The sequence below is a fragment of the Calonectris borealis genome, chromosome 5, assembly GCF_964195595.1.
Source record: "Calonectris borealis chromosome 5, bCalBor7.hap1.2, whole genome shotgun sequence".
NCBI lineage: Eukaryota > Metazoa > Chordata > Aves > Procellariiformes > Procellariidae > Calonectris > Calonectris borealis.
Window position 1 is genome coordinate 41,203,633 of NC_134316.1, and position 27,763 is coordinate 41,231,395.

At 38.4% G+C, this 27,763-nt stretch overlaps 1 protein-coding gene across 7 annotated transcripts in view; it reads right to left on the reverse strand.

Annotated features, from left to right (window-relative positions):
* NUMB (NUMB endocytic adaptor protein) overlaps positions 1-27,763 on the reverse strand; it is a 96,895-nt gene that overhangs the window by 19,922 nt on the left and 49,210 nt on the right. For 5 of the 7 annotated variants that reach the window (XM_075152003.1, XM_075152000.1, XM_075152004.1 and 2 more), the window contains 2 exons: positions 16,630-16,773; positions 4,225-4,299 (listed from right to left, as the gene is read on the reverse strand). In XM_075152003.1, coding sequence (XP_075008104.1) covers positions 4,225-4,299; positions 16,630-16,755 — 201 coding nt within the window. In that variant the 5' untranslated portion in view covers positions 16,756-16,773. Of the gene's footprint in view, positions 1-4,224; positions 4,300-12,886; positions 13,431-16,629; positions 16,774-18,443; positions 18,810-27,763 lie in introns of those variants that run through there. The other 2 variants (XM_075152002.1, XM_075152005.1) reach the window with 2 other exon arrangements.

Genomic DNA, 27,763 nt, shown 5'->3' on the forward strand with positions numbered 1-27,763 from the left:
GCAGATGAGGCAGAGAGCGTCTGTGTGACAGCCCCTGACCCCAAACTAACACTGTGCAATTCCAACATGTTGATCACTGATAACAATATCATATTAAAAATATGATCACAAATATCCTGAGGCAGTGTCTTGAGAATTGATTAATAAACAAGGTTACATTTAAAACAAAGCTATGGTTCTGACGCAAGCCAACAGAAGCCAGGAAACACGAAGTTAAGAAGGGAGTGTCAATCTCCTCTTTGCATTTCCTGACTTCTGGTGCTGTGTGCCTCTGCCCGACGTCCTTCCACACAGCCTTCTACCGGGTATCTGTAACCTATTTATGTAAACTCAGACACTGTATAAAGAACATCTCTACATTCAGTCAGCTGAAAAGCTTAACAATTTTTAGAGGCAGGAACGGTTATGTGTTTGGACAGGATATGCTGAACACTAGGAGGGGAACTAATGGATTAATCACAGTGTTGTGTACATAATGAGAAGGGGTTGGATGCTGCTGCCAAGTTGAGCAATGACTATTGCATTACACTAAATAACAGCTTTTTAAAGATAGCAAAAGCTAAAGAGATTCACCAGAAGCTACCTCATTTTTAGGTGATGGTTAATTTTGCTCTCAGCAAAATGCTTGTTAAACAAGATTATTTTTTTGTAATGAACTAGAAAAGGTTAATGGAAAAGGCATCATGCAAAATGGGTTTTAAACAACACTAAGTTAATATAGTTTAGAGATAACTAATGCATGTTTTAAAATATTAAATTATGTCTCTTTACCTGCTAAAACAAGAACATATATTAAAACAAATGCATCATTTAAAACAAAAAGTGGCAAGTTAGAAACCAATACTACATGCTAAAGCTGATTTAAAATCACAACATGACATGAGAGAATATACTTTTGTCTTTATATGATGTTCCCATACCTGAGTCAAATACACTTACAGGGCCCTTACAAAGTTATTTTCCAGTTTGCGCTGAATATTTTAAATTCAGTGAAATGGTTCTGAAGAAACCATTTTATGCTTAGTGTCCAAATACAAGGATCCTACCAGATATGAAATGTATACACAGTTAGTAATATATCCCTACTAAGGGAAAAACGTAAGCTACATCGGTAATATCCTACTAAGGGAAAAATGCAAGCTCCATTGGTAATATAAATCCATGTTAATAATAGACTGATAGCTGAATACATGGGTTCCTGATCTATTAATGAGACTGCGGTGCCATTTCATCAGACAATGATGTCGTCAGACAGAAAATAGGGATATAACTCAAGTTTGTCTTCATTCATTCTAAACAATATTATAACCTGCACATTATAGTATTGTTGGTGTGCAATTTCAGAGCTATAAAACTGTAACAACAGAATACAGTATGGATGAGGGACTGTCTAGCTAAAAGTGGCTTCTTTAACTCAGTTGTCAATTAAACAATGCCTGAATAAAATGCTCACCATCATCTGGTTTCAAGTTCTGCAAGATGCAGTGCTCAAAAACAATTACAACACATTAAATGAGCAGGTAATAAAAAAAACCCTGAAAGGTTATTTCCCACAATAAAGAGATGGAAAGATTTGTTTGCATCTTTTCTTTCAAAAAGCAAAGCAGAAATTAAGCTATTCCTAAAACCAAGATTAACACTGTTCTATATTCTTCCTGACAAATCCCGTAAAATGTTTTAAAATCCATTAGTCAACCCTAAAAAAGAGGAGACTTCAGTTCTCCAAATGAATTGCCAACTGTTGGAGAAGAAGAATTAAGAGGGAAAAAAAAATCTATTAAAATAAGTAAAGACAGACAGAACTTAATTTTTAGAAGCTACAAGATGCAAGTATTCAACAAATCTGTCTAAGAGAACAGAACTATTATTTATTGACTGGATTTATAAAACCTACACATTACCTGCAAAGAAAACACTAAAGATTAAAATAGGCCACATACATTTTGATGTAGTTTTACCATCTGAAAAGTGAAGTCCAATTTCCCTTAAGCTAGTCTTTCAGTTTGAGCACTGCAGCTCAAACTTGTAATTCTTTCAAGACCAAGAGAAAGCCCATCAAAATAACCAAGTACTGTGAAAGCAAGAGACTACTAAAAGAACGAACTGTTTTCTTATCGCATTCCTTGCGTGCTGAAACATCATCCAGTGGTTTGGCTTCTGCTAATTAAGAGAGCATATTGTACAGAAAAGAGTTTCAGTAATAGTAGAGTCCTAAAGAAATGCCCCCAGTTTAAAACCTACGTGCTGGGGGTAGGGGGCAGGGGTTGAATTGCAGTGAGCAGCTCCAAATGAACCTTGGATCTGATGGAGTCTAGCAACTAAAGCACTCGAAGTAGTTTCAGTAATCTGAATCTTTCTCTTGGGGCCCAATGAGAATTTCACCTCTGCTTCTCGACTTCCAACACTGACAAAGGAGACAATGCAAACAGCAATCGTAAGAGACATGCGTTTGTGTCTAATTTACATATAGACATCAAAAACAGCAGCAGAAATCAAAATTATCTGAAGAAAAATGTTGAATTTATGAGAATGGGTTAAGTTCATGCCATTCACAATTTGGAAGAATGACATAGCACAGAATAGGGAAACGAAATTATTTACTTCCAGAGAATGCACTGTAAAAATTGGATATCCAAGTCTGACATTTGAATAATTCAGGTGATCAAGAATCACAATCCTGGAATTATCCAGATTCCAGAAGAAACTGGGCACTATGCTTTTACTGTGTCTCATTAGTTATAAGCTTAGCTACACTTAACAGGCTTGTGGGCTTAAAGTTTATAAAAAAAACTGGAGAACAAATACTTCACAGCATAGCTCCCCAGAGAAGAGAATGAGAGAAGTTGCATAAAGTAGATACTGCGAGGTTATTTGGTGTGCTAATAGAAAGTATTCTGATAGAACAAAAACCAGAATGAAACAAAAACGGATGCAATTCATTATGTGGTCAGTACTTGCACTTTTAGCTACGTAAACTAAATCCATAGAACAAAGAAACTCATTTATATTTTGTGTGGCCCTTTTTAATAAAATCAATCACCAATCACTGTTGGACTGAATGGGAACAGATGGGATGCAGCTTTAACAGGTTGCTATACATTAGCTGAAAGAAAAGAATGGAAAGACTTGATTTTAATCAGCACTGAACCAATTCAGAAACTTTACAGCACAACAGAAGGAAGAAAAGATAACCTATAATCCTCTGTTGTGTGCTAGGAAGATGGGAAGAACAGGTTTAGTTGGAAGTCATTTGAGCTCTCACATTTGGTGAGGCGAAAAAGCGATGTCCGGTAGCAGATACCTTAAGTTAGCAAAGGTGCAGTAGAAGTGTTTCATGTACTTTCAGTAATTTTGCTGAGCTACAAGGATACAAGAGTTTCTTCCACTAAAGGCATCACTGAAGAATGTATATAGCTAAGACACTTAAGAGAAGTGATGAAAAGGATTGCAGTTCTCTATCTCTATTCAGACTTCAAATTTTAATGTCCTTTCTCCTCTTCTCTTCAATGCTGTTTTAGCCTCAGTTCCTTGATAGGCTGATCGCTGCCTTTCTGGAGTTTGCTATTTCCGCAGGATTTTGTGATATTACTACTGCAGGAAAGAGATGACAAGACCTCTTCAAATGAGCCATAGAAATAGAAAGAGCTTTGAACGAGTGCCATTTACAGGAGCAAACGTTCACAGAAGCCAAACTAAGAGCAGCCCACTGCATAACATATCAGAATTAGGCAGCCTTCAGGCCACTTTGAGCAGATGCAAGCCAGATTATTTCATGCGTGACTACAACGTTGCAGTGCATTAGAAAAAAGCAGCCTAAATCAAGTAATATTTTGTATAATAACGGTGCATTAAGTCACTATTAAAGTGGCAGGCAACAGAGGGAGAGAGAGAGGGAGAGGAAGAGAGAGAGGGAGAAAGAACTGTTAAAAAACAATGGTTGAAGTCCCATGTGGGTACCAACTTAGTTTCAAAGGTCACCGAGGATTTTTACACATTTGTTTTGCAAATAGTTTCTGCGAGTAGAAAGAACAGTTGTAACTCTCTCCCTCTCATCATCAGATTAGCACGTCCCCCTAACCGCGGCAGTGCTCTCAAACCGGCCAACTGTTCTCCTAACATGGGTCAAAAGTTCAGTCTTTAGCTGGGGCACTGCTGCCGAATGGACCTTTTCCAGTAACGCTCACAGCCCCGAAGCCAACTTTTTCATGAAACAAATATACATACAGATTTCAGTCTCTTCACAGCATCTTCACAGATATGCATTCCTCTGGATTCATCCACTTCGACATGCCCCAGGTACTGCAGGAAAGAGTTGGGGGAGAAAAGCTTAATAGTTGCTCCTTAAACTCCCTGCCTTTAAAAATCCAATCTCTGAATTCATCTCAGTACAGCTGAGGTGACAGACATTAACAGCACTTTGCCAGCCTTCTTTCGAGATCTGTATTTGGAGGTTTGCCTTTGTATTTATATGGGGCACCAGCATCAGTAGAAAAGCCTACTGCATCTAGAAATTTTGAGGGAAAGACAGACTTTCCTTACTCGGGGGAAAAAATGAAACTGAAAAGTAGAACTGTATTTTCCTGCTTATTCAGCATGAGCTTTACTCACTTTTTTTTACTAGTATAGCATGAAAACCTTAAGTCAATATAGAGATGACTGTGAGTAAATTATTTTTGAATAACGATAAATTTATTTAGTATGAAAAACTGAATTATACTAATAGTAAGATAACCAAATATATTTGAATGTTCGTGTCCAAATACAAGAAATTTCAATGTTGCAAACAGAAAAAATCCTTCTTTTCTTCCCCGTTTTCCAAATTGTAAACCAAAATTGTTTCTCTTCATTGCAACACCAGGCTCTTATGTGGACACTGAAACATTCATCATTCTCACAAAAAGTTTTTTAAAATATCAGTTTTCTGTATATTCATCTTATCAAGTCCTACTTTAAAAAAAAAAGCAAAACAACAGTGAATAGAAACTGCAAGTTTCAAAGCTTTTAAGTTAATAACCCAGAATAATATTAGCCTATAGAGAAAACAATTTCAAGAAATACATGGGAATGTATTGCTCGGGGTACTGTGGATAGTTTCATTTTACATTTGCGGGGGAAGCTCTAAGTTTTCCAATTTCTCCCTACCTTTTCCAATAGTAGTTCTTTTTGATAAGGGAAGGAAATGTTCTCTCAGAAACATTCATATCCTTATTCAAAGTACTTAACTCTTGAAGAAAACCATAGAAACTATTAAATAAAAACTTTCTGAAGATTTGTAATAAGAGGTATAGGTCAGAGAAACTTACCCCAATTTACGTGGCATTGTAAGAATTGTATGCAATTCAGCATTTATATTCTAGACTAGCCAGAGAGTGAAGAAATGGTTTTAAAATATCAGAATCAATACTTGTGTCACTTAATGCAGTGGTAAACCTAGGTTTGAGAATCTATTGAGAAGTCCCACTCCATCACAGAATATTCTGTCACGACTTATCTGAAATCTCCCAGGTTTTGTTTCATTAATTAGGATACCATACTTAACTGGATGGACAAAAAAAGACTTCACTCTTTAGCACCATGTTGAAGCACTCTATCAGCGTAACATAATAGATTCAACTAAATAGACAAACTCAGACTGTTTTAAAGATTTAACAGAAATTTGAAAGTTGAGGGTTTTTTTCATGCAAGGCAAGATGCTCCAAAAGAGGGGACTCTACATATCACCCTACATATCATTAAGCTGCTGAAAGATTTAGAAGATCTTAAGTGACAGAGGTCTTTAACATTAAATCTCACTATGTGGCATTTTTAAAACAGAGTAAATCTGGATGGAACAATTCTGCAAGAATTTCATTTAAACCAGCCCTCACAGCTGGAGAACAGCTTGAAAAATAAACTGCATAGAAACTACACAGTAAATAAAAGAGATCTGACACTTTAGAGCTTTTTGAAAATGAGTTCTGTGAGGCTGAAGGCTTATAATTGAATGCTGGAGCTGCCAAAACAGCAACTGTACTCCCTCAGCTGAGCTTGCTGAACACTTGCGCAAGATCTTCATTTCTCCAGAAGGCATGCTAACTAGAAAATTTTAATCCTAAAAATACACAAATAGTAACAACTAAAGATACATTTACTATGTGTCTGGAAGTACATACTTATATCAACAGCTATCGTAGATTGATCTTCGGTTCTGCCATGACTCCTCTGGAAGTTCCAGGGATGCAGAAATTCTGTGGTTGTGCATATTTGTCATGGGAAAGTTTTGGGTTTAGTAACTTAAGAAAGTTTGTCAACTTCTCTTTAAAAAGGAAGGGATATAGACAGGAACAAAGCTGAGGTTTATAGAGGACAGAAAAAAGATACATGCATGGAATGAGCCATCTAGTTTGCATGACCATTAAGTAAAGTGTCAGACAAATAGAGGACAACTTTCGGATTTCCTGAGCTATCTGCACATCTCATTTATCCCAGTGTAGGCAAAATGTTTCCAACTGAAGATCCAAACCATTCAGTCCCTGTACTTGGCAACCTGCCTTTTGCTTGGAAAAGGGAGAAACAGAGCAGGGTAAATATTGCCTCATGTCACACTCCAAAAAAGACAACCATTTTCCCCTGTGTTGCCAAACCTCTATTCAAGTCCCATGCTCCAACTTTCAGCAATCAGTCATGCCACTGCTGCTAGAGACAGCGAGTTTAGCTGCAGTTTTCAATACTACTTCCACTCCACTGAATGGGGACATTATTGCACATATCAAGTGCATCTACCCACACCAAAAGGATACAATCCACAGACCTCATTGAGCATCAATCAATTCTGAATTATAAAAGAAATTACACTGCCACACAATACTTCTTTATGATATAGAGGACAAAAGGTGCTTTGTTTGCACTTACACTTTACACTTTAAGCCCTTCGTCAAAAAAAAACTTGTTCTTCCCATTGCACCATTTTTGAAAAAGCCAGCAGCTCATCGCTATCAGTTCCAGTGGCCTTGTACATTTTACAGGCGGTTTCAAAATTCTTCCTGGGTTTTTTTTCTGGGGTGGGATGGTGGTGTATTAATTCCTTATAGATACCAACATATTTTTAAGTTTTTCTTGTAAAAATAACTTTCAACTGTATAATCAGAATTCTGTGGTCCTCTTTTTTTTAGCCAAGTCTCCCTCAAGCAGCAGGTCCCCTTCCAAGTCTTCAGGCTTATTTCTAAAAACTTTTTCCCCCACCAGGCTGAGAGTAAATATACATGGCTCCTGTATTTAACTAGTGCTACAATAGCTATCTGACTTTTAATGGGTAGTACTCAAAGACTTAAATATTTCTTCAAGAAACTTGGCAAACAGCTCTTTTACAGACTGAGACCTTTTCTAGTACCCTTACATTTTAATCAGAAGTGTTAAATTGTAATTATATCATTACCTAACCTTAAATTTGAAATATTAGCTCAACTTATTAGTGCAACAGCATTTTATGAATGACATTTCAAAATTTAATAGAGAAAGAAAATACAGCTGCCAGTAGATTAAGACATGGTCTGCTCCTTACAGCCTGAAATGGAAGTTAAACACCAGAATTCGGGACTTAACAAAAATAAATCATCCCATCAAACTCTGTTGTCCCACCACAGGAAAGAGACTGCATGGATATCACTTTAAAAAGCAGATACACAAATCCCACACTTCTATACACAACCTTTCAGGATCTCTGAAAGGAACTTCTCTTTCAAACTGAAGGAGAAGAAACACTGTGAAGGGCCTGGGCAGCGACTTGTTCCACGTAAGTAAAAACTCATGCAAATCCATCGTGGCACATCACCACAAACACACTCAAGGACTGGGACACATAATTACTGGGTGCACAAAATCAATGTGAACTGCATAAGCCACACCATGGTGGCTGATGACTTTGCAGAACAGTAAGGAAGGGCGTACCCTGGACATACTTGCAAAGAGCACTCCTTGTCACAAGGATCACTGCAGCTAGCATTCCTGGAGAAAGTGAATACTTTTCCATCATGAAAGTGCACATAGTAGGAATGCAGTATTAATATTGAATGCATTCCTACTTAATTTCCATAGCAACCAATGAATGATAGTCATGACATCAGCAATTCTCAGCCATAAGATGCTCTGTAAGAGATTTAATCGTTACACCAGAAATTAGCCACCAATGCTTTTACAGAAAGCTAGAATCCTTATGGGCAGAGTCCATATACAAAGTAACATAAAATAAAAGCTCAATCCAAATATAATACTTTCAGGAGCTGTTGGAGAACCCCTTAACACAAACATTTTTAAATAGAAGTATTGCTTATATTATCATTTTCAGAAAAAAAAGATGAGATGATGGTACAGCAAGTAATAAAAAAAAAAAACAAAACACTTTCCCTCTTCACCTCTAGGCTTTATGTTCTCTTTCACAGATGGTGGTGTTCGGTATCAATCTCAAGTCAAACAGAAAGCAATCAACACAGGAACAAGTTAAACTGGCACGTAGCAAAACACCCTTAGAACTTGAAAAGTGCTTGAGAAACTTTACTCTTTTTCACATTTTAAACTTTTTCCAACTTCATCTAAAAATTAACAACTTAAGTTACCATATCAAGTGTTTTTGGTGAAGCTGTCCTACTGCCTTCCCCCAAATATACGCTCTAGAAATTGCTCGTAAGAAAACATCAAGGGCTGATGTATCAGGTCAGAAACAAAACAGATCTACCATCCGTGCCGTAGTACAAGAAATACTGCCTTGATCTTCTTTCTGTGTTTTCAGTTCTTTCACAAATACTTGGCTGACTCAGTTTTCAAAATTTCAAAGTTCAACAATAATAGCTGGCAAAAAGAAAGATCCTTCACCCAAACGCCTTCCACCTGGACAACTCACTTGAGCCAGTTTTGTTTGTTCAAGCCTGGTAATATGCTATTACAGACTCTCTTCCCAACAGACGCAGCCACACAAATCACTGAAGTTCCCTCTGCATCAGCAGATGTTCACATGCGCTGTTTTATTTGCAATAACAGATTAGGTTCTTCAGATTACATTTGAAACTAGATGAACGCAGGAAATGGCTTACTATAAGCCTTGGCCAAGGTGTCCCGTGCTAGGGAACTAGCTGCCATAGAGAAAAGCACACCACCATTTCCCTGGTGTTTTTCCTAGAGGCAGCAACATTCCTCTTTCTTCCTCTGTGTAAGTACTATTCTCTCTACAACTGGGGTATTATTTGTAACAGTAAGACTGACTACTTGGCATCTGCATGTGTAGATACGCTTCTGGAATTGGTGTTGCTCAAGAATTAAAGCCTGAGCTCCACAGTGAAATGCTGTCTTGCTACTAGACATAAGCTTAAATCCAGAAAGCCTGGATATGTCTTAAAACTGAGCTATTTTTCCACTGACTTCTGTAAGATTTACATCCTAATGTTCAATACTTTATTTCTCTCCTCTCTCACACCAATGCCTCTGCTTTTTTAACTTACCAGTTTGAAACAGATATTTGCTTAGACAGAGCTGTAGAAGCACAGAAAACAGAAACTCCATGATTAAGCATCAACAAACGAAGCTTAATTCTGCTTAGTCAAAGCTACAGGTTAGTTACAATGCTACACATGTCCTTAGGGTCCAACTTCTTCCACTTCCCTAAGTCACCAGAAATGAAAACGTCTCATCAACCTGTTAAACCCCTCAAAACATGAGCTGTAACAGCCTATGACTGCTAAATGTCTCTGAATAGCGCGGGTCAAAAGAATCTAACTCTAAAAACAAAGTCGTATGTATACCAGTAGTTCTCCATGTGCCTTCACATCACACCCACCTAAGAGGCGTACTGTGCATTTCACTTACTGATTCTCATATCGTATTTATCAGTGTGAACAGAAACAACACCCTGAGGGAATAACAAACATGTCCAGTTAGGACTACTGAAGACAAAGTAGCAAAGCTCAATACAGGATACACAAATGCTATATTCTTCATATTCTCACAAAACCCTAAAACAAGGCAGAGAAGGAACTCGGGAGGTTATGTAGGACAGCACTTGCCTCAAGGCAGGATCTACTTCCACATCTACATCAGAGAAGTCAGCCTGAAGGTATTACGACATTTCTGTAACTGGAGATCAATAGGGTAGACCTTCTACTCTGCGACTTACATGCCTCACTGTTAGAAAGGGAGGTTGTTTTGCTGAGTTGTTGTTAATGCCTAGCCTAAATTTCCCTTGATGAGGCTTAAACCCACTATTTCTCCTAGCCTCTTTACAGCTTCAGGTATGTACTGTTAGACCTAGGTTTTCGAGTGTTCGCTCTGATGTGCGATTCCTACTTTTCCAGGAGTTCAGTGTCAGTAAGTAAATTTAAAATTTTCTTTAAAAAAAAAAGAAAAGAAAAGAAAAGAAGGCGTTGATAGCACAAAGTTTTATAAAGACACTGCACAGGTGCACATGGTACCTTTTCTTCAAGTCCTGCAAAAAATTCCGTTTCTATTTATGACACTGGAAATCCCCTAGTTTTAAAAAACAAAACACCCAGAATTAAAAACTATAACCCAGTGAAAACTTTTTGATTTCCAACACCTAAATTACATTTAAAAGAAATATTTCTGCAAGGACATCCAAATCATTTTTATGGCTCTAAACATTAATAGTCATATCTTTAAAACAATTTGAAGTTTACTAAACAATTTATGAATTTTACCTTGGCCAAGGACAGGAGGGTTTTAAAACTGAGTAAAAAGCTTCATTTAAAACTTCTTGTTTGCAATGCTATTCAAACAAAACTAAGGGTTGGACACAAGTGTGAAAAGTTTAATGATCAGGGATTGCATCACATTCCCTTTAATCGTGACAAGAATGCCTAGGAATATATTGGAGGCAAGTCTCGCACCTTCTGTTATAATCACCATTCTTTTATAATTAGCTGTCTTCAAGCTTTTTTCCTCTGATCTTAAATGCTGCAGGATTTTTAAAATGTACCTTTGCTTGCTGCTGGGTTAGCATTCAATACAAATGGTTATTGTTCATTGCTAACATCAGTTCATGCCTTAAGAGTAGGGATTTGTAGTGTTTAATGTGTAAGGCTGTGCAACATTTCAGAAATCAGCAGATTTGTCACATTAACTTCTTAAAAATACTTAACATAGTTTCCAAAGACTATTCAAGTATCTCAAGCTTTCACAGTCAAAAATATCACATGCCTAACTTAAAGGCACTTCAGCATCAACACGCTGGTAAACTCTTTCACAGCTACTATTATTTCAAACTAGAAGTGCATTTCAGACATAAAATAAAAGCCACAGTTACCTGTGCTGAGTACCAGTCTTTCTGATCTGGAGGAACAGAATGGCATGCAAGCTGTATTTATAAACTGATTAAAACCAAGAAGTTATTTTTAACATGAGATTTATAAATTTGACATTAAGCAATAAAGTTCAATATGTAAATTCCAAAACTAAAGAGGACAACTGGGCAGATACTAGTGGTGCGAGAGCACACAGCAAAGTGACAGAAATGGCCTATTTCCTACTGATAGCGGTTTCAGCAGGGCCACGTACGGCCTAATGACGTAACACGCTGCCGGGTCACAGGGACCCCAGGCACGAGAACCGACACTCGCAGGTCCCGGTGAGGATACTCTACAGGGCTCAGCGCAAGTTGTCCCCTTTTCTTCTGTCTCTGCTTCAATACAGAGCAATACGGTGTCCTCCAAACATCTCCCACCGAAGCAAGGTAGGAAACAGTTGAAGAGTATTTACTCTGAAAAGTCAATTCTTTTATGTGTGAACGTACAACTGCATCCATACAATTTCTGTTTGTCAACACTAACACAGAAATCAAGATTCAGTGGAAAGGCTAACTCACATGATACCAGGCACTCAGCAGCAAATCCTGGGATTCAAATTCAAAAATACAAATGTGGTTTGTTACTCTTCCACATGGACTTTTTTCACTGATATGTTTAGTTTTCCAGTTGGAATAAATGGAATAAAATATGCAAGTAAACTTGCCGGCTACAGGCAACAGTAGCCTTAGACGCATGAAGGTCAAGAGACTGACCACCAAAAACGTGAAAGTGACAGAATGAACTAATTAAATTAATCCAAGATATACGTGACTGTTCCATCTTCTAGAACCACAGGTAGCAATCAGCTGTTAATATTCTGTTTAACACACCCAGTTGGTTAGAACCACCAAGAGCTTGCAAATGTTTGGTTTGTTTAGTTCTGTTAAGTAGAGGGAAATGACCTAATTTTTCTGATATAAATTTCACAGGCCAGTTACTCTAAAGTGCATTTGTATGAATAAGAACTACTTACCCAGAGGGACATTCGAAAAGGCATTTCAGACAAAAGAAGCCCTAGTGTCAAATATTTTAGTCATTAAAACATAGAACAGCTGCATGTTCTCAGTGAGGTAGTGTCTGGAGCAAGAAAGCAAGTTTGAAAATGTGTATGTCAATGAAATTCATTTTTTGCCATTATGATGTATAAAGATTGTGTAAAAATAAGTTATAGCACTGATAAGCACGGCTATCATGTCTGTTAGAATAATCTACTTCTGAATAATTTTAAATACAATGTCTCCGTCTGGCATTATATCTGGAACAGTTTTTCTCTCAGAGGGAGGATTCACTACTGAAACACAATAGTTACTTTTTAGTTTGTTAGGACAGTGGAAGAGAATTCGCCCCTGAAATTGTACTTCTGCACAGATTTTCCAGCAGCTGTAACAGTGCCACATTTAAGAACTCAGAGGCAACTCTGAGTATATCTATAAAAGCTGCAATGTATTATGCCTCCACATCACAAAAGCTAGGAGAGCAATACCATTATGTTCCCAATGGAATAGCAAAAGTCTGCAAGTCACACTTGTCTAAACACAAGTTTAACATCCTTTTCATACCTTCGCTGATAGATAGACACCTGTCTCTCTGCTGATGCAGTGGAGTGTGAAAAAACTATTCAGCCGTACGCTCCAGAATCCTGGCTCTTCTTTCCATGCAACTTGAGTGGATTCAAAGCAGTTTAGGCAGAAGAACACTGCAGGAAAGTCAGGAGCACTGCAGGAAAGTCAGTAGCCATTCCGAGGCCCCATTTTGTATGTGTCAGATTACCACCTCAAGCATGGTTAGATTTCCAACATGGTGAAGAGCTATCTGTAAATACATGCTACACACACTAAGACAACTGAGAAAATATGAGCAGTAGCTGGTTACAACACAGCCACTCCAACTAGTGGAAAAACACAGACTGTTAAACAAAAAAAAAAAGAAAAAAGTGTAATTGCCTAAAAGTAACGGTACGCGCCCAGGATTATTGCCACCTCCAAATTTATGAGCACAGCACTGGAGAGAACCAACCGTGCATCAAATTCACTTCCCTGAATTTTAAAGCAACAATGTAATAGGAATTTTACCAATACTTTCCACAAACCATCTTCTCTACTGAAATAAAGACGATCCATAGATGCATCAGATTTGCTCAAAATCCAACAGCACACTTACGGACTTTAATTAACAATAAGGATCAGCTGTGGATGTAGCACAGGAAAAGCTTCAAGAACTGTGCCAACACAGAAAACCTTTCAACAACATTAAATCTGTTTGCAGTACAGCATCCTCAAAGCACAATGAGCGAGCAGCTACTGGAGTCCCTGTCCAACACAAACAGAACAAAGCCTGGAGGCAGGATGAAATCCTATTTGCAACGTGATTTTCAAAGTGCTTCCACATGTTCTGTAATATCTAAAAAAGGATAAATCAGTGCTAGCACTCTACAAACACCTCAACTCTGGGCAAAATATAAATGCCCAAAGGCAAGAAGTTAAAACACACACAAACTTAACACTACTTAAGAGAGTGACATGTCTTTCACCCATCAAATTTCCATGATCTTTCTCTTTTACAAGAGAAACCGAGAGCAAGCATTCCCTACTCTGCATTTGCACTAGTCTCCTCTCTCCAAAAAAGAGCCTTACTTAAATAAAAGAGCAAGCATTAGAAGAAACAAAGCCCTCAACATGGCTGCTACTACGTTCGTTTCATGTATTTTACTTTCATACAGAAAATCTTAGAGACAGCTGTAGAGACATTTGTTAGCAATTCTCAGATCTTCACCTACTATATAGGCAAAGTCTTCGTCATCCCTGCAAAAGCCAGACTCCAGACTTTCTACTCAGCTATACTTTGAGGTCCAAAGAACTACGGCCAATCATTTTTAGAGAGTGGGCAAGGCAGACCATAAAGAATAAGGACAGACTAGCCCCCCCACCCCCCCCAAAAACATATTAAACTGTTGTTGAGCAGTTGTACTACAGGCAATGAGCCACTCTGGAATTCCCATTTAGGAACTTTAAGAAAATGAAGATATTTTCACCGTGTTTCAGACTTGAATACATTCCTATTCATTAACCATTTTTCCCAAAATATCTCAGTTTATTCTGCTCCATTGAGGAGCATCAGGAAGAAAAGTCACCCTATCAGATATTTAAGGACATGGGCGACAGCATACTTTTCCTGGAATGTATGAATTTCCGAATAATACCCGAGAACAGCGTGACAGGATACTCTCCTTCAATAGCACAAAGTTCTATTCTTTTTGTGAGCAAAATATAGTACCACCCACGAAACCGATGACTCTACATCTGGTTTATCTCGTTCACTCACAATGGCATACTTCCTGTCTGTATCTATTAAACACCAGTTAACACCCACTTTGCAGCCCAAGCCTAATAAAAATTTCCACTACTGCCCATCTCAAGGCACAGTATTTTGGAAGATAAATTCTAATCGAGTAAGCTAAAACACCTCTTAATGTCAAATTATTCTGATTTTAAACTTTCATCTAATTGCAAATTCTTTAAAATATTAATAGTCTACCATTCTGACCAAATCAAGAAATGTAAAGATGTGTTTACTTCAGAGTATTTTTTCCAATGAACAAATTAAATTAATTCAGTGAATGCCAATATAAAGCGGGCAAATAAGGGTAAACAAGTGCCATTACGATGACAGGATGCAAAGACTCATCCATTTGTATGCCTCTTCAGCACGGAAAAGCCCAAAACCTTTTTTGACTTTGGGAACATGTGCCCAGAATAGATGAATGCTTCATTTAAATACAGGAAGCATTTGTCATTATAAGTGCAAGTCCTGACTGAGAGTTAAAAGAAGTCAGTCTTTAAACAGCAAAAAGTGGTTCACTCCCTTTGTGTTCAGTAAAGGATTGGAAAAGTTGGGAGTAAAACTAAATGCCTAGAAATTGAGCATTTTGCTTTTCAACCTGTGTAATGGCTAAGTTATTAAAACGTAACGATCCTTAAGCTAACAGCTCTGCTCTCTTCTAGACAGTGTTAAACCTTAATCTAAGTTTGAGCTTCCACAGAGCAGTTACTTTCAAAGCTCTGGCAAAACACCATCTCAGTTTAGTATTGGATTACAGTTCTTTCCTTCTAGCAGAAAACTAACACAAGACAAATAGGCAAGCAACCATAACCAACTGGAAACATTATATACACTTGAGTGTATGTAAAAGCACACGTAAGCAACTATAGCAGGGTAAAGCAGGGCATGAACCTGGTGTGAAAGTTATCGCAAATTTATTGTATATCTACACATACCCACAGCTTTACAAAAATATGTAACAGCCAGTTTCAAGAGTTCCACCTAGCAACATTGCCTGTTCAACTATCGACAGAATTACTTTAAGTATAATAGAGGTAAAAACTAACAAAAGGTCCTTAGGTGTCAGAACCACAGATTGTTTTCCTTGTGCATAGATATTTAATCCATTAGCTTTCCGTAAGTGTCATCTGCTTACAATCTACTGTAGAGTTAGTATTAGTGTGCTTTGAGGAAGAAAGCTTTTGATTACAAGGGGAGCATATGCAACAAGACACCTTAAATTTCATATTTATTTTTATTATTATATTTCTTAAGTATTATCATGAAATATTATTCTAAAATATTAAAATAATATTGTTTCTTAAATAAAGGGGAAGGAGAAATGGTGACACAAAACAAAATACCTCTGATAATCTGGAATGAGTTCTCAGAATTCAAAAAGGTAATTTCAGTTTCACATGCATTAACAGTCTCTAATATATACACACATACACTCACAAAATCGTAGCACAGAAGACACTCTCAGAAGTTAGCAAGTGCTTATAACCTCAAGCACTGGAAGGAAACGCAGGTGTTACTTTGCAAGGTTTTCAATTATCAAAAGGGAGGAAGGTTTCCTTTCCAAGCACAACCCACTGCTTACCTTACAAGTCAAACTGTAACCGTAACTCCACTTTTAACAGAGAAGCGAGTACCTTTCCATGCAATCCAAGAGGTCTATCATTTCTGCTCTTCCAGAAAATGAAGATAAATATTATATTACTCCTCTGCCTAGCTACATGATTTATTTCAACTAGATAATAATGTAGGATATCTCAGACAGTGATTTTTCCAAGGCATTTGTTACGTGAGTCATCTGGCTTTAAAAAAAGAGCCACATCCTTTGCAATGAGAGCTGACTGTAAAATAGGTCAGTGTGTAATGAAGCATGCCGCTGGCTTATGCTTGCCAAAAAAAACCCTCAAATAATAATTCATGGCAAGAATACCTCATGGATATCCGAAACAAAGGCAGAAACTCTTACCTTAACAGGAAAGCTACACTTGCCAGTACGAACGCCTTCTTCATCAGTCTGCCACTGATGAGGCCTGCTGGCCTCCGGGACATAGACATCTTTCTTTCTTCTAAAGCTTTGCCGTAATTTGTTCATTTCTCAGATTTTCACGTCCTAGAAGAAGAAAAAAAGAATATTGCTAATAGGCACCAAAACACACATTTAGCCACTTTCTGTCAACCACTGTCATGACAAATGTCCCTGTGAAAAATCTGAGCTTCTGCAAGTATGAATGGAGGTCCCTGCAAAAGGAAAATATTTTTGGACACAGATTCAGAGATAGATAGATATTCACTTCAAAGCGGAAAACACAAATCCACATTACTTGTTTAGTGTCTTTCCACAGCAACTGAAGCATTAGACCCAGGAATAACTATTACTCTGAGCATAAGGTTACCTAAAATAGCTGACAGAGAAGCTCTGAAGAGTGATGCGCATGAAATCCTGCCTCCACGAATTTAAACACCTACCTAGAGCAACCAAGCAGGACACCAGTAGCACAAGCTTCCAAGGCACCCATGCAAGGCAAGGATTCATAGCCCTACGACTGTTCCTAAAATCAGATGCTTGTGCTGTTCTTTAAGTACGAGTGACAGGTTCACGCGTTTACTGAGGGGCACAGTCCAGCCCTTGCTTAGCCTACTGGTAGAAGTTCTTATGTTTAAATGAGAAATGCACTGAATTGACTTCCACGTCCTGGGTAAATCTCTAAAAAATTACGTACTCTTATCTCTTCAGAAGGGGAAGACAGTTGTGTAGTTACACTTCCACAGCCCAGAATTCGATGCTTTTTATACACTACTCTCTTACGTATTGGTTTCTATATACTACCTAAACTACCCTTTAGACATGCTCACTTTTACTAGATTCAAACGACAATTAGCCAAGAAGCTATCAGAGAATGTACTACTACTAAAAAGACTCAATATTCAGCTACAGAAGTAAAATCATACGGGATACAGCGTGGGGAACAGAAAATATTCTGAAAGTCTTCTTGCAATATTGCTCTTTTTTCCTGAAAAAGAAACCTGCTTACAAACATGACGCCTCATTTTGATAGAAAAAAAAGACTGCAGAATGCAAGGCAACAAAATCTAACTCGATTATATATGCTTATTTCCCATTAGATTAACTAAGCTACAGAACATAGATGTTTATGGGTGCCAATAGGCGGCCTTTGAATGAAAGCAGCTTTAAAAGCAGTTTGAACACTATTTTAAACCCTGAAAAGATCTAGTGTTTTCCAGTTAAAACTATTTGACATAGGTGAGAAGAAAAATCAACACATTCATGTTTGTGGTATCTGGCATTTAAGAAGCTTAAATTCAAAATGCAACAATTTCAAAGCTGAAAAGAATTCTGAAATTAAAAGCATTCCAGAAAATCACTGCCCAGTACTACTTCTGATCAGCCAAATTAAAAATATTAAATTGTTTTATATCTCATGATGCACTTTAGCCATTCCAAATAACAAAAAGATGTGAGTTTTGTCACTGACCCCCCAAACCCTCCTTCAGCAACTGTTACTTTCTCCTGATGCTGTAAGTCATTAGGCAAGTTAGTTCCCACTGTATTGGGATACGCCAAGCCAACGGGCATGGCGTTGGCTCATTTCTCTAGAATCATCCGTCTTTCCGTAATCTATTACAAGCAATATTGTAAAATAAGTAATAATTTAAAGATATACCCATGGATAAAGAAAACACCGCTATAGCACTACAACTGGGAAGTGTAGGTGTGGTGATGTTAATACTTGTTGAAGTACAAATAAACATGCTACTCACGTGCACAAGTTCAGTGACGAATGCAACGCTGCCTGGTCTTGTAGCATTGCGGGGCATTCTTTCAGCATAAGGGATAATTCCTGAAGTATTTCTACTTTAGCAAACAGCCAGACCAAACTCCACTTTTGCACAAACACCTGCGCTCAAAGCTGCTTGATGAGCATTTGAAGGCAATAAGGTGTGGCACTCCAAGCAATCCAAATCTCTCGTGCAAATTAAGTGAAGGGTTTAGATGTATGGCAAAGGCTAGACGACAGTCCCTGGGAGGGAGCATGTACCTAGAATAGCCACGAGCACTAACAGTGTAAGAGCAGGGATAGGAAGTCGCTCCGGGATTCTCAATCGCAACTATCTAGTTATAAAGCAACGTTAGCTTCATTCCTTCATAGCTGCAAAATGCCTGATATAACTAGTAACAAAGTATTTTCTTGAATTTACTTGGTAGGGTTTAGAGATTAGAACATGTGTGCAAAATAAAAAACACACGCATTTCTTACCACTAAACAAGCTGAAGCAGCTCTTCTACAGACACAGTTTCTTTATTTTACAAGCCAAAAGCCATTTAAAAATCTTTGAATGTGCAAAGGCAATGCTGAAAGTCTTAAGAGGAGGTGCAAGGCTTCTATCCTCCATTAAGGCTGAGAGATGCATTAGAGCAGTATCAGTTAGGTATTTTGCTTTACAAGCTGCAGAGGAGTCTATGCATCACTGACTCTAAAGGAACCAGAATTTCAAGGGGGGCCATTCAGTCACCTCAGGCAGGTGACAGGTACTGCAGCAAATCGACACACGAGGACAGACACCCACTCTTGTCCCTGCTGAAGACCGGCAGCGCCACAGCACGATGCACAAACCCGCTGCTCCAGCACAAAGCTCCGGAGTCCGGTCAGCGCGTAGCTTAAAGCCCAGCCGCCCGACCTCGCACTCGGGTGACTGAGAAACGGGCACAGATACGCCGTTCTGCCAAAAAGGGCAGCAGGCTCTTAAACCGATACAAAGAGATGGAGTAAGGCTCACCTGCCAGTATTCTGAGTATGACCGATTAAAAAGCTCTGAATCTCAAAAGCTTCAGTAAGTAACCAAACAAGAGCCGAGAACTGCACGCAGCCGCTGTACCACTCGTGAAATCGCAGTCTAATTGCCTTATCAGAACATTTGCTTATGAGAGCATTTCCTTGGACTTCTCCCAGGAAGCATTGCTTTTGCCCATGAGACCGGTACCTTATCAGAGATTTATTCCAACCAGGAATCTCAATCCACAGGGGAGGATGAGAATAAGAGTTCCTCAACTACACTTCCTATGAGAAGCTGAAGTGGCATTTTGCCCAAAAGTATTTCCTTTTCACTGAAAACCAAACCCATTTTCCTACATGTTCTAATTTTGAGGTCATGTTGGCAACAAGCGGTTTAAAAATAGCTTATTATATTCAATAGAAATGCTGACAAATAGCGAAGTTAATTTCTGGTCAGGCAACCAGAGAGCTTTCTCCAACTGCCACACTCGGATCTTCTGAGATGACAGGCTGTTCCAAGCAGGTTGCAAAACAGTTTGCCCTATAAACACCTAATTTACTGGTAACATGCATGTCAGCCCAATATAAGTAGAATTGCCATCTGATGGGAAAGCATTAAGTAAAACAATTCACACAGGCTGCATATTTGAGGATTCAGGAGAGAAACACACAAATTGCTGCAATTAAGTGCTGAAATTTTTACTAATTTTGTCTGGAGCTCAAAACCCCTGCTCAGGAGCTCTAGAGAAAAAGGAGTGAGCATTTTCTACTTGAATTCTTTGCAGTGCACTTCACGTTTCCACACAAGCGCAGCATGCCTGCCGACACAGCGAGAGGCACCAACCCAGGCTGCCACAAGCTAGCAGGGTATTTTCTACTAAACTGACAGCATCACTAATACTGTAAAAAGTTTTATACTCTGTCTTGGGATTATGTAGGCTGGAAGTTATCTGTCCCCTGATTCATCTATATTTAGCAACTGGTTTTTATCCTGTAATTAAAAGTATTTTTAAAATCCCGAAGAAGAAACAAACCAAACCACCAAAGACACTATTTCCTTTTCACTTTTACAACCCCAAATCCAGCTTGGGCCCCGAGAGAGGACAATGGATAAACTGCATTTGAAGATAAACCTGGTGAAAAGCCAAGATGGGAAACTCAAATCTAATTAATTCACAAAATGTAGTGTCATATCAGAGACAAACCATAACAAAGGCTGAAAACACTGAGATCTTCTGGAGAAAAGAGGAAACAGAGCCACTTTGGGTTCTGTTACATTTCAAGGCTATCTCTACCAGAGGGCTAACTGAAGACAGCTCAACACCCGAATGGTCATGCTGGTTGAGGAAAAAAAAACAACAAACAAAAAAGCCCAACCAAACAACAAACAAGAGAACCTCCACCACTTTTGCAATCCAAGAGATTACAAACATTAGACCAGTCCAAGAGACTAAACGTTAGACCGAATGTTAGACCAGTTCCCAAACCACCAAGCAAGCATCTACAAAAGGCATGGAAAAGACAAAAGTTATTCACATAGTGAGTTTATAAATTTATGTTGCCATTTATTTTGATGCAAATTGATATATTTTGCATATATTGAAAACACAGCTCCAAAGCCAATTTAAAGAGAGCTTTGGCACCATTATTCTTCCAACTACCTGAAAAGTTATCATTTTAACCCGTATCAGTTCACTGACAACTCAGGGGCAGCAGAGGCAGATGCAACATTATCACGGAGAAAAGTGCATGCTGAAGCACTCTTGGCTTCATTGCCTTACGCACCATCAGGTTATGGCTGCAGAACAAATTACTGCAAGATAAACTAGCATGTTAATTCATGTCTTGTTAGCTTTTCTGCTGTAAGAATGTGTTCGCTTTTACCCTTCAGTGAGCACAAGCCAGCAATTTATCCTTCAGTGAGAGACGGGTAAGCTTTCACATTAACCGAAGTTAGATCAGGTGGGAGCTGCTGATGATGCAAATTTGGAGCTGAGCTTGCCTTGCAGGAGTTTACACATGTGCCCATACCTTCAGATAAGCAGTTCACTTACATTTTGCATAAGTGTTTCTTGCAGAGCAGTTGCTGCTACAAGGTGATCCAAACTAGAGAATCTGCGGGGCAGAAGGACAGTATTGGTACCTGAATTTTGTTCACAAATTTAAGTGGTTAGATTTTAGGCTGGGGTACTACAAATTTCACACTTCTAAGCAACCACTTAGATTTTTAACACTGAGGACAAAAAAAAACAGTACAAACCCATTTTTATCTTTCTTCTGAACTCTAGCCTTCACAAAAGTTATTTAATCTGCATTCAATTATGTGGTGTCTTTTTTGTTTGCAATGGAAAAGGATAAAAACTGATTTTAAGTCTTCAGTTCAGCCAGTTTTTTTAAAACCATTCAGAGGGTTTGGGATTACTTTCTGTTTTCTCTCAGAATTGAATACTGTTTCCTATTTACTTTAACAATTTAGAAAAAAAGAAAGTCATGGGTCAAATAAGGGCACAGTACTCTCTGCAGTCTGCAACAAGTACAGAGTAGCCAGGGCACGGGAGGGAACACCCCGCCTGGTGTCATCCTCCTGCTTTGTAGCACAAGAACTCCTGCAATTGTGAATCATCAGGAGTAGACCAAATCGACAAATCAATAAAATTCCTAGAAGTATGCATTTCAAACAGCAGGGAAATCTAGGTTTAAAAACAATGTGTTATAGGAATCATTCTAAAATTTACAAGCCTCCACATAAAACTAATTTAATTAAAATCTTACAATCAGACTAAGTAATTTAAAAAAAAAAAAAAAAAAGAAAAAAAAAAAAAGAAGTCTCATTCATACCTCTACTGCCTGCTGGCCACACACAGGGGAGGTAGGAGCAGCTGCACAACTATCAGCTCCTATGTGCTCTTTCCCAGTGAAATGCACCTAATATTGCTAATAAAAAAAGGACCAAGCCAAACAGAGCCTCAAACCCAGAGCAACAGGTTCATCCATCTTGAATATGTTTTTTGCCTAAGAAATACCAGGTATTTCTTGACATCAAAGCTTTCTGAATAAGGATGCGTTTTTCCTGCCAGTTACCTGATACTTCAGATCTAAGAGGACATGCAAATTATCTTAATCTCCTTGAAAAAAAGTGTTTGCTTAACCTACTTACTAGGAAAACACTCCAGAAACATTCCTCAGCACGGCTGTGAAGATCTGTAACCTCAGAAAACGTGAAGATCTGTAACCTCAGAAAACTCCATGGCTTTGAGTTCTTGTGCAAGTACAAGCTGGTCACACCTGTCCAAAGACTCACGTCTAACAGCTATCTTTTTAGCATTATCAAAACTTGACTTTTATTACAAAATCCACAAGGGTCCGCACCAGGAAATGCAAACAGCCTGCGCTTCCATATTTCAGAAGAGTATTCCACATCGCTTTTTCCTATAAAACTCAGTTCACTGCTGACACTTCAACATTATTGTAAATCTTAGCTATAACCGGGACGCTAGGACATCAGCGAGGAAATATGCTTGATTCAAGCCATTTTCTTGGGACGAGATTTGGTTTTGGCAGGCTTACCTGCAGTACAAGCACAAATATGAAGAAGTGGTTCAAAACATTTAGATCTATTTTGCTTTCTAATGCACAGTTTGAATCTCTAAATTTAAGAGGACAAGGTAAGAATGTTTCATTTATGAGAAAGAGGCAAGCTAGGAAAGCAAGTTGATTGCCGCCAAGGTAAATAGTCTGTCCCTGTCTATTATGAAGCTGCCAGAATGGAGTTTTACTTCTCCGAAAAATCCTTATTAAGCATTGCTGCTAAACAAATGGTCTCCCCTCCCCTCCCACTTACACAGTACAAAAACATGTAAAGCCCTATCTCTCCAAACCTACTGTAAAGGTTAGCCAAAACTTGCTGCAATTGCCCTGCAACAGCTTCTCTGCAATTATTCACCAGCACAAGAACACAGAGTACCCTTATCTTCTAAGGAAGAAAAGGTCACCCCACGTGTCAGATTTTGAATACAGAACTTTGAGCCTTTTTGTAAGTTTAGATCCCATAAAATCTAATTAAATCCAACACTGTCACACTGAAGCAAACGAAGGCATGTAACCATATGAGCATTCTCACTAAAACGTTAACAGTCCTGCTTACGCAATACGTATGACTAACCACATTATTCACCACATGGCTTTCCAACCCATTTACCCTTTCATTACCCAATTAAGATCTAATAATACAATACTACAAGTAAGTATTCTAAGACATCAAAATACACATAAAGATGAAGCTTGAGTTCATTTGTTGAGCCAGTAAATACATTTTGTTGTTATTATTATTTAGAGTTCAAATTAAGGGGATTTTCCTTGTTGCAGAAAAATAAGGTGTTGGATACGAAATAAAAAGACTACTGAAACAAGCATATCAGCTGTAGAAAACTCACCTTCCAGCAGTGAAAGTAATAATTAGATCATACTTCGAAAATACAGCAGAAACGGCAACCTTAAACCCTTTGTATAAGACCAAAGAGGTCAGAGGTGTAACAATGATATAAATTTCTCTGACATTCTTAGAAATTGTAATGCACTGTCATCGTAAGACGTGAAGTACTAGCCACCCTCTCAAATCCATCAGATTTCTTGCTGTCTCATACCTGAGCTAAGGTAGCTGATCATGTGAGCACTCCACAGCTGTTTCCAGAGCACTTGGCAATTCTATTCGCACCACAGATGAGGGTGGAAGAAGCAGAAAAGATGTTATGACAGCAACATCTTACTGGCAAAAACCAGAGTTAAACAAAAATTGCAGACAGCTTATGAAATATCAGGAAATGAAATCATGAACTGTACCTCCAATACACCGTTAACAATTGTGTGGCTAACACATTCAGCTACCAAAAGCCCTGTCCTAAAACTTAGAATTTTGTAAAATACACCAGACTCTTCAAGCATGAATATCCCCAGACTGCAGCAATTAAATACAGTATTCAGTATTCCACAAGAGTGTGTAACAGAAGTACCAGCAGCACAGCAACCACACTCAGACTCTTAAACTGTCAGAAAAATACAAGTTTGATCATTGCAAGGCAGAAGTTATTCCTAAAGATATGCAATGCTCTTTCTAGCTGTCATAAGAGAAATCACTTGCCCCCCCAAACCTGTGAAGTTTCAGCAAATAAAAGAAAGCAAGCCTTGTTTTCTCCATCAATAACTATTCTACAGCAAACGTCCCAATTCATCAGACTCCACAGCGACTACAAACTCTGACAACGGTCCTATACAATATGCTAAAATGTTTAAGTGCAGAGATACAAGGCAGTAATTCCCTTGTTTTATAGGCTCACTCTAAAAAAACACCCTGCAATGACTGTCAGCCACTAGTGAAAAGCAGGTCTCCTAAACGCTCTATGTGATACTAAGCGAGTTGAATTATACTACCTATAACAACTGAAAATAAGCAAAAGTTTTCTAAAGAAACACTGGCTGTGCCTTGTGGAAAGCAGTTCAAACAATTCTGCTTTGCAGCTCATCTGCACGCATGTGAAGAATTTTAACTAACCAAGTCACGCCATTTCCAAGTGAATCATTTACATTTAGGGCAGCTAAATCTCGGACAACTAAACAGTTTTCGAACGTGAACATCTCTGTTTTAAAAGGTATCTTTACAAATACATGTTGAATTTAGAAAAGAAATTAGATATTAAGGAAAGTACAGAAAGGGCTGAAACAGTGCAAAAAGATTTCCTTTAATCACACAAATCCAAGAACCAAAGCTTGAAGTTAAATATGTCAAATATTTATGAAGTTAAATATGTCAAATCTCACAAAAACAAATGCATTTTCAAAATTAAAAGAAACTAACTTTTACAAGTAAAATAAGCATATTTTATTGGTAAATCAGTCACAAATCTAAGGTTGTTACACCGGAGTTACTTCAGTAGGACCTGTGAGTGTTTTATAACCAAATAATCAGTGTTTGAACAGACAAGGAATTGTATCCAGTACGGCAAACATCTGCTGCTTAGAAGTAGAAAAGGTCAAATATAAATCAATCAATCATATCTTTGTGCTATTGACCTGATCATTACCTACTTACTGTGAGTTCAGAAATGTATGAATACACACTGTATTTTTGGTTCTAGATCTTAAGCGAGAGCAGAAACAGCAGACAAACAAGCTACAGATCCAGAGCACGCGTTTCAGGAACCAACAAGCACTCTAAACCAGGTTACTTGGGGGATCCATTCCAGCAGGATTAAAAAAAATATATTCCTGTTGAAGCTTTACACAGTGTTTCATACACGACGGTCATGCTCAGCACAAAAGTGAAAGCCACAGCATTTTGAACAACTGATCCAGCAACAGTGCTCTGCACCAGCACACAGCAGCCTCAAAAGTCCAGTCCACCAGTCCGCGTGGCCCACGTTCCGGGAGGATTTGGAACAACAAACTATGCATTTGTATCAGCTTTATGAAAAGTCTTCAGTGGGAAGGAATAGCAGTGCTGCCAAGTCTGTCAGCAAGAAGGATTCAGGTATAGAGAAACGAGGTAAATCACACTAGGTAAATCCACAAGAATAATAGCATGCTCAGATGCAGAATGGGGAGTTACAGGGTTCTCCGCTGGAAACTGATTTTTATATTATTCATATATGCTCTCAAAAGCATACAGTTAAGTGACTGTTTACAGCTGATGCAAAATGTTCTGGAGTAGATTACATTAAACCAATTTTAGAGATACACAAGAAGAAATGATTCTGTGATAAAAACAGCAGAGAAAAGCACATGGAAGAAAGATAAGAGAATGACCCTAACTATAAATAATGATGAAGACAAATTTAGCTATTACTATTGTTTAGGAAAGATCGTAAGTCAGATGTTTAGTCCTCTAAACATTTAACTGTCGAATAAGCAAACAGTAGTAAGAATTACTATGAAAGCAGCAGAGCAAAACCAGTAAGATACCACAACATAAGACCAGACTGTGCTCAGCTTCAGTACCACCTAGTTTTGTAGTTAACATACCCTTTCTGAAATGAAAAGGCGCAGAAGGGTAACGAGGATAATTAGGACTACCTCACAGCTTCTGTTCAAGGACAGACGAGATACGTCAAAGGTCTTTACCTCAGAAAAGCAACTTGCTGGTGCGGAGAGCTACAAAAATTATAGTATCACAAGTGTCAGAAAATGAACAGGAAATGACGATTTTCCAATTCTTACATTGTAGAAATCGGGGAGAAATGATGGAATTCTTTAGCAGACCAGGTTTCAAAATAAAAGAGTATTTCTCATATGATACGCAATCAACTTGCACAATTCCTTGCCCCAGGATATTTTGCAAACAAAAAATATAAAAAGGATTAAAAAAAAAAGTTTAATTATTTGATCAAAATTTCCAAAGGGTATTAGAAACTACAGTGGAGGTGCAACCTCCCGTTCAGGAAATCACCCAGTCCAATCTGACGAGCTGCGAAGGCCTATTTCATGTCTGCCTCAACCTTATATTCTTCCCCAGGATCCAACAGACTGTATCAGAGAGAATGACTGTCAACGGAGCCCTTGTTGCGAACCAGCATAACTCGCAAGCTGGTCTCCCTTCACCACCAAGTCAGCTGGCCAAACCCCCGTGTTACGGCTGTCACAGCAGAGTTGTCAGCACCCAGCTACACCAGGACCAGCAACAGCTGGCTCACCACGCGTGGTAAGGATCTCCCTTTCCCGAGCCCACAGAAGCAGAAGTTTCTTATAGCTCAAGACATTTAAATGAAAACCAGCACATGAATTTGTATATTCCGGATGGCTCACAAAATTTGAATTACTGTGGCAACAAGCCATGTGTGCCCTAGTCAATTAGAAAATGAAAGTTAGCTTAAACTGCCATGAAGTATGTGCAAGGAAAAAATTAGCTCGTACATTCACAAGATGACAGATGACTCCTTGCTATACCATTACCGCAGTAGACCCAAGCACTTCAGTCAGCGACTGCTTGGCAGCTGTTATGTGGCAGTTCAAGACACTGTACTCGCTCCCATCCTCCAACAGTTAGATAAATATAATTAAAGTCCTTTTATCTGTGCATTTTCTTCAGCTTGTTCACCCTAAATCTGCCACACTTTTGACTGCAGCCAATGCAAAGAGGAGGGTGAGTGTTACAAAAGGCATTTTTAATATTAATTTATAACTCACAAAGTGAAATTGTGAAGGCTTTGTGTCAAGCTTTTGTGAAAATGGCAGGTTTTGATAATAAAAATGAGCCTAGAGAAAAGATACAGTAACTTTTTCTGTCTGTCAAAATGTTGGAAAATCATTTGACCATCC